Genomic DNA, 15015 nt, shown 5'->3' on the forward strand with positions numbered 1-15015 from the left:
ACCGCCCACAGCAACCAATCACAGCTCAGCTCTGAAAAATAAAAGCTGAGCTGTGATTGGTTGCTGTGGGCAGGTTACACCAGTCTATATTTTACACCCTTTGATAAATCTCCCTCATGGTCTTTCCAGGACTCATTCATCGTCTCCAATGCCCCTCCCTTCTCCATTCCTGTCCCTCTACAAATTTGTAAAATTTTAGAAAATACGTTTTGGGGGGAAAAAAGAATACTATAAATTAGGTTCATGGACCTAGACCATCACACATTTTGCCATTTTAGAATTATTTAGATTTATGGCTGAAAGTTTATCAACCAGTATCTGTGAAGATGTATTGTATTGTATTTCAGATAAAATCTGCACTTCTGAATAGTGGAGGGAACAGGTAATGTCTATAAAAGTGCAAAACTCAGCTTTATTTTAAACAATCATTTTATCTCCAAAATGTCATCTCCAATTGCTGTACAAAAAATACAATATTCTATATAAGCTTCCCGGGCCAGGAAGAGGCTGACTGCAGTGGTCAATGAACAAAGTCAGGAAACTAATCACCCCCCTATGATCATTGCTTAACCAACATATCTCCAACTATAGGAATCTTTAGAAAGTTTTATTACATTAGTGGATCCTGGTAGAGTTCGCACTTCAGTGGTCTTTGTATGTGATGAATTATCATAATTACATAAGATTGATATGCATTGCCCTAGCATCAGAGAATTTGAAAGAGAAAGTCTGCACTTTTTTAGATTTTGTTTTAAAAAATTGTGTAAAAATCATAGTTTACATATTTTTTACGTTTAATACCTTAATATTAAGGTGGTGGAACCTACTTCCTTTTTAGCTTTGTTCATTTTTAAAGGTTTCAGAAAATGCATCAAAAACTCTTCTATTTGTAAAGTAACTCCCATGATGCTTTGACGTAGAATGGTCCACTGTGGATGAAACCACCTTCTGTATTTTTCCATCAAGTTCAGGTGGTAAGTCATTGCTGGTAAAATCTATTAGATTTCCATCAGTGCTGCTTTCACCCAAATCTGGCATGAGGAAAGTGCTGTTCCCAAATGTCTTAGATTCATGCCTTGATGTGGTCAATGTCTCTTTTATAACAATAGTCCTTGTAGTCCATTTGTGTGAATTCAGGTCAAACACAGGTTCTTGCTCAGATTTTTTTGTTGGAAGATTTTTGCCAGATGGAAATTCATAGTTTTGTTCGTCGTTTGTATTAGTGTTTAACCAATGAAAAACATCCTTTCCTTTATTAGGTTCATATCCACCCTCTGCAACGTCTATGGCTTCATTTTTCCCACTTGCTTCAGGTAATTCATTAACATTGTACTCTCTTGGTGGTGAAATCTTACTTCTGCCTATTTCCTTTCTCCTCTTACTTGACTGAATATCCATGACACCAACCTCCTTACCCTTGGCAATATCTATCTTCTCAGAGTCATCTGATAATGAGTTAGATCGACTAAAGCTAAAGAATGAGCCGTCATCTGATGAACTATCATTGATGGTATCGGTGAAATACTCAGATACAGTATTATGTGACAGTCGATCTCCTAATAATACTTTTGTAGGACTCTCTACAGTATCAGTCAATGTAGTGTCTGGAACTACAATGTTAATAGGTTTTAATAGCGATATTAAATGTTTGAGGTTTACTTTGGGGCTTGTGCTGTAATGTCTTACTAAAGGTGCCTGGTTGGGTGTAACATGAACAGAATGTTTGATATCACGTGGCTCGTCCTCTCTCTTGTAGAAACTATTTGCTATGTCTGAATTTGAACTATTGAGGCCTTTACAACTTGTATTACATAGCTGTTCTGTAGAACTGCCTGTATGATATCTGTTGTCTTGATCATGGTGACGGTTGTATGGGTCTGCATCTTCCATTCTATCGTCTGGTTGATATATGTTCAAAATATATTTCCGCTCATGGCTCTTCACATCCATGGTGGAAGTGTAATCTGGGGCTATGATATGAATGGGTTTTAGGAGAGACATTGTATGTTTTAGGTTCACCTTAGGGTTGGCATTTCCTCATATTTCCATGTTAACAGCTGTGTATTTGCTTTGCTGGTATCTGACTCCAGATCTGGCTCATACACAAAGTGCTTGGATTCCTCATCTATGGTTGTCTTGGGAATGTTGGGTTTATCTATAGAAGGATCTTTTAGTGTTGTATTCTCTAGCTGGTTTACTGTTTGATGCCTACACACTTGGACATTATACTTTTCCTGAAAACGTCTTAGTGCTTCAGTCACTGTGCTGTCTGGAGCTTTGATGTTGATAGGGTTCACTAGAGACATTAAAAATCCAAGATTTACGTTTGGGCTAATACTTTCCAAGCTTGTCCATGTATCATTTTCCCTTACAAGTAAATCAGAATTCATCCCACCACCCTCATCTGAACTGTTATCTTCTTCCTGCTCTGAACCATTTTCAGATGAACTGCTGTCATAAGGTATCTCTTGGTATCTTTCATGTTTTGTGGCTCTGGGGATTATGTCTGAAGAATGTTTTTCATAGATTACATCTTGCGATTGAGTTTCACCTCCACTATATTCTTCGATATACTGATAACCATGTGGATAGTACATCTTTATATCAATCACTGGCTCTGGAGATACAATATTAATAGGTTTTAGCAAAGACATGACCTGTTTAAGGTTAACTGAATGCACAACGTCCTTACTTGTCCATGTTGCTGCTTTTGTTGTAGGCAAATACATTACATCTTCATCTAAACTGTGACCCATCTTGGATTCATCTTCTGATGAACTGCTGTCATACATTCTCTGTATGCTTTCTTTATATTCTGTTGGACTAGAGAGGGCTTTATCGTTTGCACTGTGTGATTGATATTGCGGTTCTGTAGATAGTTGCATATCTTCAATTTGTTGTTCTGGTATTCTTGGTATAACGCTTGGAAAAAAATGTTTTTGTGAAGGACTCTGCAATTTCTCAATTGCAGTGTATTCAGGAACTATGATATTAATGGGTCTTAGAGACATTGCACGTCTCAAGTTCACAATTGGACTTACATTTTCTTTGGGTGTCCATGTGGCATGCCTTATCAATAAATCAGAATTTTCGATAATTTCTTCATCTGATGCATGATCACTATCTGACTCGTCTTCTGATGTACTGCTGTAATAAATCTGCTTACTTGTAAGTATAGCGGATGGTAGAAGAGCTTCACTGCTACTACCAGTTGGAAAAAAACATTCTTCTAAAGTATTTCCAACTGGTTCTGTTACTGAATAGTTTGGAGCTATGATATTAATTGGTTTTAACAGAGAAATGACTTGTCGGAGATTCACCTTGGGACTTTCATTTCCATTTCTTGTCCAAGCTGGTTGTGTTGTTAAAAGCAAACCTGAATTTAGTGCAACCTCATCATCTGAACTGGCCTCCATTGTGTCATCTGATGAGCTGCTGTCATATAATGTCTTATTTTCCTCTCCATCACTTATGGGGAGAGCAGGAGTTTTATCATCTTTATTGTACGGCTGATTTTCTGGTTCTCCCTGTATGTTCGCGTCTTGATACAGATTTTCCATTCTATGCTCTGGATATTGAGATATACTGTCTGGGAACAACAGTGAAGGACTCCTCACTATATCAATCTTTGTAGATTCTTGAATGTGATATTAATAGGTTTACAAGGGACATTACATGCTTAAGGTTCACTGTAGGGATAATGTTCTCTTGTGTTGCCAAAGTTGTTTCTTTTGTAATCACAATAGAAGGAATTACACTTTCCTCATCTGAACTGTGATCCTCCTCATCCTCCTTTGATTCATCATCTGATGAACTGCTTTCCGAAGATGTCTGCTTCCCTTTCATATCATTGGTTGGTTGTGAGGACAATATAAAACTTGGTTCATATTTTTCATCAGTTGAGCGATCTCTAAGCTCTTGAGGCTGGTTAAGAAGATTATCATTTTCTTCCACCCTGTTGTCAAAGTTTGGAACTACTATGCTGATAGGTTTCAGAAGAGAAATGACTTGCTGAAGGTTCACTGTAGGACTAACATCATCAATACTTGTCCATGATGTTTGCTTTGTTGGAAGAAAACCAGGAATCACTTTAACCTCCTCATCTGAACTGGCCTCTATGGTATCATCTGATGAACTGCTGTCCGAATAAGCCTTCTTTCCGTCCCCATCACTTACAGAGGGCGTAGGACTTATAGGGGAGCTCTGGTCTTTATGGTATGGCTTATTTTGGGGTTCTCCATGAAGGTTCATATCTTTATGATAATATAGGTTTTCTATTTCTTCCATTCTGTGCTCTGGATATTGAGATACACTGCCTGGGATAAGCTGTGTTTGTGAAGGACTCTTCACTAGATCGATTTTTGTAGATTCTGGGAATGTGATATTAATAGGTTTTACCAGAGACATTACATGCTTAAGATTCACTGTAGGGATATCTTTTTGTTGGGCTGGTTGATTTGTAAGCCAAACAGGAGGAATTTTATTTTCCTCATCTGAACTGCCACCCCCTTCATCTTCCTTTGATTCATCATCTGATGAACTGCTGTCCGAAGATCTCTGCTTTTCGTCCATATCACTTGTTGGTCTCGTGGACAATATAAATCTTGGATCGTATTCTGGATCTCTAAGTTCTTGAGACTGGTTAGAAATGTATCCTTTTCTCCTATTCTGTTCTCAAAGTTTGGAACTATGATGCTGATAGGTTTTAAAAGAAATGTTTTGTCGAAGGTTCACCGTAGGACTGGTATCAACATTGCCTGTCCATGATCCTTGCTTTGGTGAAAGAAAACAGGAATTATTTTAATCTCCTCATCTGAACTGTGGTCCTCCTCATCCTCCTTTGATTGATCGTCTGATGAACTGCTGTCTGAAGATGTATGTTTCCCTTCCATATCACTTGTTGGTCTTGTGGATGATACAAAACTGTGTTCATATTTTGGATTGCATGGCTGATCTCTAAGTTCCTGGGACTGGTTAAGGATAATATCTCTACCTTCCATGTCATTTTCAAACTTCGGAGCTATGATGTTAATGGGTTTTAGTAAAGAAATGACTTGCTTAAGGTTCACTGTAGCCTGGGCAGTGTTGCTTGTCCATGATGTTTGCTTTGTTAGAGGCGAACCAGGATGCAGTTTAACCTCCTCATCTGAACTATCACCATAATCAAATTCTGACCCATCATCCGATGAGCTGCTGTCATAATCCTGACTACCTGAATCTTGTGTCCTGTGCTCTGGATATCTAGGTAGACTGGTTGGGATAAAGCTTACTTGTGGTGTCTTTCCCAGATCAATAATGTTAGATTCAGGAATGATGATATTAATAGGTTTTACCAGAGACATTACATGTTTCAGGTTCACCGTAGGCACATTGTCTTCCTTTCGTGTCCATAATGGAAGCAAAATAGGAGGAATTATACTTCCTTCACGTGAACCATGATCCTCTTCATCCTCCTTTGATTCATTGTCTGATGAACTGCTGTCCAAAGATATCTGCTTTCCTCCCATGTCATTTGTTGGTCTTGTTGATGATACAAAATTGTGTTCATATTTTGGATCATACGGGTGATCTCTGAGTTCTTGAGACTGGTAAAGAAGACTATCTCTACCTCCCATGACATTGTCAAATGTTGGAGCTATGATATTAATGGGTTTAAGGAGAGCAATGACTTGCTTAAGGTTCACTGTATGCTTAGAATCAGTGTTGCTTGTCCATGATGTCTGCTTTGTTACAGGTGAACCAGGATGCAGTTTAACCTCCTCATCTGAACTGTCATCGTAATCAAATTCTGACCCATCATCAGATGAACTGCTGTCACGAAGTTGACTATCTTCAGTCCTGTGCTCTGGATATTTAGGTACACTGGTTGGGATAAAGCTTATATCTGCAGGTTTCTTTCCAGGATCCATAATTTTAGATTCAGGAATGATTAATTAATAGGTTTTACAAGAGACATTAAATGTTGTAGGTTCACTGTAGGCACATTGTCTTCCTTTCTTGTCCATGTTGGAAGCAAAATATGAGGAATTAGATTTCCTCTATCTGAACTGTGATGTTCCCTTGATTCATCTTCTGAAGAACTGCTGTCCGAAGATGTTTCCTTACCTTCCATGTATGTTGGTATAACAGGTGACTGTTTCATATCTGGATAATTATTGTAAAGATTATCTCTTTCTTCCATTCTCTGCTCTGGTAGTCTTGGTATACTAGATGGGTGAAATGTTTCCTGTAAAGGATTTCTTTCTAAGTCACTCACTGAAGCTGTGATGTTAATAGGTTTCAGTAGAGAAATGACTTGTCGAAGGTTCACAGTAGGACTGGTATCAATGTTGGTTTTCAATGATACTTGCTTTTTTGGGAGCAAAACAGGATTCAATGTAACCGCCTCATCGGAACTGTAGTCAAAATCAATGGACCCATCATCTGATGAACTGCTGTGATATGATGTATTGTGGGACTTATCATCTACTCCTCCAGATTGTGTGTTATTTTGGAAATGCTGATCATAAATGTTTTCCATTCTGTATTCAGGATCCCTTTGTAAAACAATAGGAAAGAATTGCTTCCGTGTAGGACTCTTTACTATGTCACATTCTGTAAACTCTGGAACAACTATATTTATAGGTTTTACCAGAGACGTTACATGTTTTATATTTACTTTAGAGCTGTCATTGTCTGTGGTTGCTCTTCTAGTGATTGCATACCCTTCTTCTGAACTGGGATCTTCAACAGAGCTACTTGACCCATCATCGGACAAATTACTCTCATAGTCTTGGGTACTGTCTTTGAACTGATAAGAACTATTTGAGAGGCCTTCATAATAGTTTGTAGCCACTGCAGGATTTGTAGTAGATTCTGGAACAAAAATTGATAGGTTTCAATAAAGACATGACATGTCGGAGGTTTACTGTAAAAATAACATGTCCATCACTTGCAGCTCCAACTTGCTGTGTAGACACATAATTTACTATAACTTCTTCTGCATCCCAAAACTCTGATTCACCTGAGGAAGTGCTGTATGAAAAACTCCCTCTGTTCTTCTTAGGAAGAATAGTACCTGGTCTGATGTTTTGATCGTGATGATCTGTATTCTCAGGTACTATGATATTAATAGGCTTTAGCAATGACATTACATGTTTAAGGTTGACTGTAGGACTACCCTCTACATTGCTTGCCCATGTTACTTTCTTTGAGTTTGATGAATGTGAATTCCCTGTAGCTTGTACATCTTCGTGCATGCCAGTTCTCCTCTCCGGAAGTTCACTACTTGTAGGGACCTGAGTATCAAGATTACACCGCTCTTCCTTATAGTAGATTTCTCTTTCATTATATGTGATGTTATCATATTTGGAACTGTCTGGTTCTTCAAAATCTCTTTCACTAGAAGGGTTGGCTTTGGACACATGAACTGCCAACTACTACCTGGACCATTAGAAGAATGTCGGCTTGATACGTTTTCCTCAGAAAAACCTTCATTGTCATATGCCTCTGTTGGCGTATTTTTATTTGAGTTTTTGGATTTGCAGAGCTTCCTCCATAACCTTTCAAGAAGGGTCTAAGGAATACACCCAGTAAAAGGCACAGATAAATGAGATGACTACAGAAAGGACAACTGCTCGTGCAAAGTCTTCATCTGTCCGTATTCTGGCGTTCAATAGTTGTGTATCACGCGGCCTCCTTATTAAGGTTTTTCCTGCATTGGTCTGGATATGTACCTGGTACACAATTCTTTTCATGTCAGCAATGCAGATATAAAGCCCTTCATGAGTATAGTTGGGGTCTATTAGCATTAGGTTATTCATTGCATCAATGTAGTAGTTTGTTATTGAGGATTCTCTGGAAAGGATACCCTGTGGTGTCCACCAAAAAGCTTCATTCAATCCTGCAACACACAAGCACATAAATAAATTCTATCACACAGTTTTACTTTAAGGCCCTTAAAGAGATTTTTTTTCTATTATCAATTAGTTGTGATATGCTCAGCTAATACTTTTATCAAGTATATTGATCATTCTACTTCTAATCTTAGCATTCAGAATGAAGCAAAAATTGCCTTAAAACATAGACAAGTATTTAAAAAATAAGGTTTCCTCATTCATATACCCACAGGTTATATGATAATCATAGCAAGGCCCCCTCCTATCAGCCAGAATAGAGAGCCAACATGTAATAGTTGCCCCTGGATTAGATGCAGTCGTTTAATACATGGATGGCCATGTAATACTTTTTCTTCCCTGCCACGTCCGCTGCAAAGGAAATGCCTGACTGGCCATAAATTTCTCCAGCCCAATCATAGCACAATCATATGATCACCTAGGAACTGCATTTTGTATTTTTTTGATGCAAAGACCCCTCTAACTCAATAGAGTTTGTCCTATACTTAAAACCTGTATTGATGCAGATAGAAAAGTATGATAGAATGATAAGTAAATTCCTTTTATGTTATATAGTATAATACGATTGTTATGAACTTGGGCCTGCAATTTTTTAAAAACACATACCAGTTGTGTCTGTGATGTTACAAGGCAGATACCTATTTTCCAATCTCTTAACTATAATTCTTCTAGCGTACATATATCCGTGCACAGGTAATTCCCAGGGTCCATTACTCTCGTCTATGGAAAGCAGATGAATTCCAGCCCTGGACAGAGGTGTATTGCACGTAATATTCCAGTCTTTCTTCATACCCATAGGCAGAGATGTCAGTAATTGTTTCAAAGGCAGAATCCTACTGTCACAAGACCAGCGGTTGTAAGATAAATCAATATCTGCCCTTAAAATGTGACCGTACAAGAAGACCAGTGGAGTAATGCTGACCAATGCATTGTTACTAAGCCTTAAAATCTGAAAAATACAAACAAATACCATATATTATTGACTGTAAAAGGCATATAAGCTCAGTTTATTTATTTCTACAAGTTTATTATATTCATTTCTATTAAAAAATTTAAAGTCTTCCCATACTTATTAGCTGCTGTATGTCATGCAGGAAATGTTTTATTTTCAGTCTGACACACACAGGACCGTATTTACCACTAAGCGCCCGTGGTCCGGTGCCTAGGGCAGGAAGGAAACTTTTTTTTTTTTTTTTTAGTCTACCACCTCCCTGTTCAGACTTGACATTGAATCTGGTGTATTTTCTAAAGGATAGGGGAGGAGAATATGGTGTTATTGGTAAGGTCTGGTATGGCGGTTTTTTAAGCTGTTAAAAACCATGAAAAACGTGATTCAGACAATGTTCCTACATGTAGAGAAATGTTTGTGGCTGAAACCACGCTCTCATTTCCCAGTATTTATGTGCTGTTACCAGGATTGCTGGCCATACACCTATTGGTTACTGTATGAGGGTCTGTTTCAGCTGCATGTGGTGACGTACAGTAAATGTGGGAACTTGGCCTAAGACTGATCAGATATCAATATAATGTTCAGAACTAGAAAATCCTGATGCTGATTGGAGAGTAAAGAGATGGACATCAGGTTTAGAGCCTAGGGCAGCAGCAGCTGCTAATACGGCCCTGCTGACACAGTCCTCTCTGATGACATCTCTGGCCAAGATAGGAACACTAAAGAAAAGGAGAGGCTTTCTATGAGAATCCCCATAGAAAACCTCTCCTGCTCTGGACAGTGGTACCTCAGTGAACAATTCGGTTCTAGAACCATTTCCTCCAAAGTTTTGTTTGGTCCTTTGTTAGTTCGAACTTTGCTCGGTATCCGAACAAAACTTGGGGAGATAACTTTCGGCTAAACTATTGTTCAGCCCACAGCTATCAGAGGAGTTAGGGTACCACTGTTTACAGCAGGGAATCCCTTTATTATCAAAAAAATAATTGCTCCTCTAAACAAGGTTTCCTGTCCAAAAGCAAAAAACTTCTGCTCTAGAGGGAGCCCTGTCTGTACTGCTGCAGCTAGCGGCAAAAAACTTCTGCTCTAGAGGGAGCCCTGTCTGTACTGCTGCTGCTGGCGTTTCAGTATGCCAGTCAGCCAGTGTTCAATGCACTGCTGCTTACTGTATGACCAGAGGAGGTAAGTGGTGATGCTATTGCATCACTACTTAACTCATTATACTCTGTGGGCCAGGTTCTCTGCACCTGACCCATGGAGTGTAAAAAAATATGTATTTCCATGATTTCTTATGGAAAATCTCTGCCCGGTTATTAAACTGCTCGGTTCTGGAACAGCCTTTTAGAACAGGTTAAGTTCGAGAACAGAGGTATGACTGTAGTTTACTCCGTATGGTCTTGTGTCAGGTCTTCTAATAGGGCCCTTAGTTGAGACAACTTAAACTGGCCCGGAAGAGGAAACTGATGCGTGTACTATATACAGTATCTTCCTATATGACATGCATCCTATTTTCACTTTGCATCATTCAGCTGCTTTAGTATGATGCAAAGACAGTTTTGTCCATGTCATAATAAGTGACCTCTCATTTAAATGATCATTATTGTGGTATAATAATGCAGATTTCATGCTGTCTTCAGTGAATTATGTAGATTGATCTACATGGCATTAATGAAGCAGGTAATACGAGTGGAGGTCCAAAAGTAGCAAGGATTCGGGTGCATAGGCGCTGGTATACACCTAAATCCTTGCTACTTGTGGACCTCAAATCGTATTACCTGCTTCATTCATAGTCTGCTCCGGGAGACCGGAGAGTCGGGAAGGCAGTGGACAGCTTAATCTACTTGCGCCCAGCGGTGCCGTGCTCGTAGCATGACCGCATCAGATGCAATTCTCTCACCACCTGTACCCCCTCTTTGACAGTTTGCGGATTACACTATGTGCGCCCTGTGGTGCCACTCCTTCTTCTCTTTGTAGTATACATGGCATTAATCAGCAACATAAAACCTGCAGAATAAAAACCTTTGTATAGTACTTTATGAGAAGGCAATCACCTGTAGATTCCTTAAGTCTCTAAAAGCATCTGCGTCTATTTTGTAAATTCTATTGTTTCCCAGATCTAGGTTGTGGAGCTGGGTGCAGTTGGCAAAGTCGTCTCTCTGTATCCGTACAATACTGTTGGCAGATAAGTTTAATGTCTGTAAAGATGGCAGTCTCCCAAGGCCTTACATAGAAAAGAAGACATGATGTTAGTAAAGAGTTCACTGACAGTACAGTATGTTTATTAGAATATGATATAAATCAATTATAGGCAGGATACCACAGACTTTTAGACCATCAAATATTCTGGCAGCTGTTAAGACCCCCCACCAATCGCTAGAACAAAGAGAAAAAAGCACTCAGATAAACATTTTGGTCCAGATTTGGTCCAAAACTAGGAAAGGATCCAAAAACAGTTTTCCTCCGTGTTTTTTCCACTTCTGGCTTTGGCTATGAATACTGACTTATAATACTTGTGAATCCAGCCTAAATTGTAAACTCAATAAAACGGCACATAATAACATTTGCCACTATGCTATGTGGTCTTACCTTTTGGAACCAAGGTAAGCCTGTTCCGGTCAATCCAGAAAGTACGTAAAGAAGGCAAAGCTGTTTCCCACTTCTGTTCTAAAACCACTGAGATATAATTATTACTGACATTCAATGTTTCCAAAGAAAAGAATTTGTGAAAAACTTGGATATGTAATGATGATATCATGTTTATTGCTCAAGTCAATCTTCTTTATGGTCCTCTGCAATCTTGGTAAACTGGGCCAAGAAGGTACTTTTTTGCTGCCTTGTTTCTATACCATCAAGATCAGTGATTCCAGTTGAAGTGCAATAATATGAATACATGTTATCCCAGAGAAACATCCAGAGGTGGGCTTGGATTTCTGTCCTCTTAGAGAATCCATTAAGTAGACAAGATGTCAACCAAGAATAGCCATAAACTTCCCATGATACCTTAAATAAGTAGAAACAAAATCATAGGATCTATATTGAAATTGAAGCTACTAAACTGACATGTAATATTTTGGAGGAAAAAAATAGCTGCTAATATACTAATGTACACCTAAAATTTTGCCTTACAGTTTATGTAAATAGTTGACAAGGATAGATTAGATTTTCTGACAATACCGATGTAGCAAACGTTAAAGGGACTTCTAAGCATTACATCCTTTAAATAAATGGTAATGTGTTGTTGTATTAATCTCTTCATCATACCGTTATACTGTGCTGTTGGCTTACTGAAGTGTTTAACCCTTAAGGACCGAGCTAATTTTCGTTTTTTGCGTTTTTGTTTTTTTCTCCTTGTGCTTAAAAGGCCATAGCACTTGCATTTTTACACCTACAGACCCACATGAGCCCTTTTTTTGCGTCACTAATTGTACTTTGCAATGATAGGCTGAATTTTCCATAAAATATGCTGCGAAACCAGAAAAAAATTATATGCGTGGTGAAATTGAAAAAAAAAAACGCAATTCTTTTTCTTTGGGGGGGTTTCATTTTACGCCGTGTGTCCTATGGAAAAAACTGAATGTTATATATGTTCCTCAAGTCGTTTCGATTACAACGCATATGTAACATGTATAACTTTTATTTTATTGATGGCTTTGTAAAAAAATTCTAATCATTGTTAACAAATATATGTTTCTTAAAATCGCTCTATTGCCAGGCTTATAGCGCTTTTATCCTTTGGTCTATTAGGCTGTTTAAGGTGTCATTTTTTGCGTCATGATGTGTTCTTTCTATTAGTACCTTGATTGCGCATATGCGACTATTTGATCGCTTTTTATTACAATTTTTCTGGATTTGATGCGACCAAAAATGCGCAATTTTGCACTTTGGGATTTTTTGCGCTTACGCCGTTTACCGTACAAGATTAGAAATGGGACAAATTAATAGATCAGGCGATTATGCATGCGGCGATACCAAACATGTTTGTTTATTTATTTATTTTTATTTATAAAATGGGAAAAGGGGGGTGATTCAAACAGGGATTTTTTATTAATAAAAACACTTTCTTTTATTTTTTACTAACAGTAATTAGAAGCCCCCTGGGGGACTTCTATATACACAGCACTGATCTCCCATTGAGCTCAATGCTGTGTATATAATAGAGCAATGATCCATCAGATCGGTGCTCTATTATAATGGTCTGCTGCAGACCATCTAAATAGGTTGCCGAGCCGGGATCAGCGTCATTCCAACCGCTGAGCCCTAGGCCGGCTCATTACAAGGAATCTCCCCTCCACGATCGGGGGGGGGGGGGGGGGGGCGGTTGGGGGGGGGCGGTTGGGGGGGGGGAGATAGCCCACTAGACACCAGAGACAGGGGGCCACATACACTATTCAAATGCAGCTGTCAGCTTTGACAAGCTGCATTTGAATAGTTAATTAGAGCATTCAACACTGATATAACTGATTTCACCATTTGTTTGCTTAGAATATTGTGTAGAACTCTAAGGAACATAAATCTCAAAGGTTGTCTCAGTGCTGTATGGAGACCTTTAATTCCGTACATCAGAGGTGGTTCTTCGTACATGTGCATATCAGGGGATCATTTCAATGCAATTTTCCCTTTAGGGTACCACTACACATGTGGATCGGCTGCAGAACAATTAGAGAAATTCTTCAGTGTTTTTGCACCATAACAAATCAATGTATTTTGAATTAGCTGGAGATCTGCTGCAGACAAACTGCAGGGCGTGGACATACACTTAAAAGGGAAAACTATCAGCAAAAAACCTTGTTTTCTTTGTAGGTCACGCCCATTTTGGAGAACTTTAATCCAAATTAAATATGTAAATTTGTTTGTTTGGAGTTCTCGTCCCCCCCCCCCACACCACACACAACTGCGGTCATGCCTACTATTCATATTTAACTATGCATAAGCAGGCAGGTCTTTAGCCAGCCATGACAGAAGAAGGTGGCAGGTGGGCCAAACGGTGCACTGGGGGGGGGGGGGAGACACCCCCAGTACTCCAGGGGGGGGAGACACCTCCAGTACTCCAGATGAGCTAATTTACCTATTTCATTCGGATTAAATGGTTCTCCAAAATGGCAGGGACCTACAAACAATAACAAGACTGGCACTGGAAAGATGAGGTAGGCGACTGCAGATACATATCAGCAAGTATGCTGATAGTCCCTTTTAAAGCAGATTTTGTGAATTGTATAGGTCTTTGTTGAACTGTAAAGATTTTTCTGAAAAGATATGTATGCTCAGTACAGTCTAGCAATATAACTTTATGTTAAGTTGTAGATTTTCTCGATGACAGGCAGCTTGGGTGGAGCAGGGCAGGGCTCGGTGCTATGATGGCAGCTGCGTGCATATAGATGATGTTACACAGACATTTACACTGCTGCTTTTACATTACACATGCAAACACTAAATACCAAAATATACCTATACTTTAATTGATATACAGAATATAGCATTTCCTAATAATACTGTTCACTCAATAACCTACAGAAGTATTTAACATATAACTCATCAGACTTGAGCTCCATTGCCTGTCCTAATAGCTTAATCAGCATAACATATCAAATATCTATATCCAGGAAAGCTGAAGTTTAAGGTTAAAAATACCTGCACGCTGTAGTCTCCGTCCACAGTAACAGTAACCGTAACCAAAGTAACCGAGTAATTAGGATTGTGTTGCTATTTTCATTTTCCTGCTATCAATATATTAGAAACTTGGTCAGTCAACGGTAAGTCTTGTAGTAATTAGAAGCAGCTTGGGGAATTGTAGGTTTCCCCGCTCTGGTATTGTCAGTATCCAGTCTCTAGAATATCTGCTGGATACAGGACACTTTCCCTCCTACATGTTTTATTACTGGACAAAGTCTACAACAATGACTGGGAATGAAGACATCTAATATTCAATCACATAGTTTCAACTAATAAAGTTCAGAAACTGGAAGGTAATTATTAGCAGAGGTACAACGCCTCGGAGGTGAACGAGGTAATAGTCTTGTGCCTTGTTTACATATGCAATGGTGGAAAATATACCCAGCAAGGCCCTATGATTTTGAAGGCCAAGAAGGTATTGCCTTTCCTCACTGTCAGTGCTCTGCTTCTGACTTAGGGCCCTATTCCACCGAACGATTATCGTTCGCATAATCGTTAACGATA

The 15015-nt window shown here is 38.9% G+C and overlaps 1 protein-coding gene across 1 annotated transcript; it reads right to left on the reverse strand.

Moving 5' to 3' along the window:
* Positions 1 to 7542: 7542 nt before the first annotated feature.
* On the reverse strand, positions 7543 to 14552 carry LRRC66 (leucine rich repeat containing 66). Its single transcript, XM_069977614.1, has 5 exons — positions 14470 to 14552; positions 11428 to 11841; positions 10893 to 11062; positions 8502 to 8844; positions 7543 to 7882 (listed from the first exon to the last, which is right to left on the reverse strand). The coding sequence occupies exons 2-5, from the start codon at positions 11594 to 11596 to the stop codon at positions 7545 to 7547; spliced, it is 1020 nt and encodes a 339-aa protein (XP_069833715.1). The 5' UTR covers positions 11597 to 11841; positions 14470 to 14552; the 3' UTR covers positions 7543 to 7544.
* Between the last annotated feature and the right edge of the window lie 463 nt (positions 14553 to 15015).

This window comes from Dendropsophus ebraccatus, chromosome 7 (assembly GCF_027789765.1).
Source record: "Dendropsophus ebraccatus isolate aDenEbr1 chromosome 7, aDenEbr1.pat, whole genome shotgun sequence".
Classification (NCBI taxonomy): Eukaryota; Metazoa; Chordata; class Amphibia; order Anura; family Hylidae; genus Dendropsophus; species Dendropsophus ebraccatus.

Excerpts from the sequence above, each read along its gene's own strand:
- LRRC66 (XM_069977614.1), bottom strand. The coding sequence starts at position 11,596 with ATGATATCATCATTACATATCCAAGTTTTTCACAAATTCTTTTCTTTG. Across the intron at positions 8,845-10,892 it reads GAGACTTAAGGAATCTACAG|ATTTTAAGGCTTAGTAACAA; the intron begins GTGATTGCCTTC and ends TGTATTTTTCAG. Across the intron at positions 7,883-8,501 it reads TAACATCACAGACACAACTG|GATTGAATGAAGCTTTTTGG; the intron begins GTATGTGTTTTT and ends TGTGTGTTGCAG.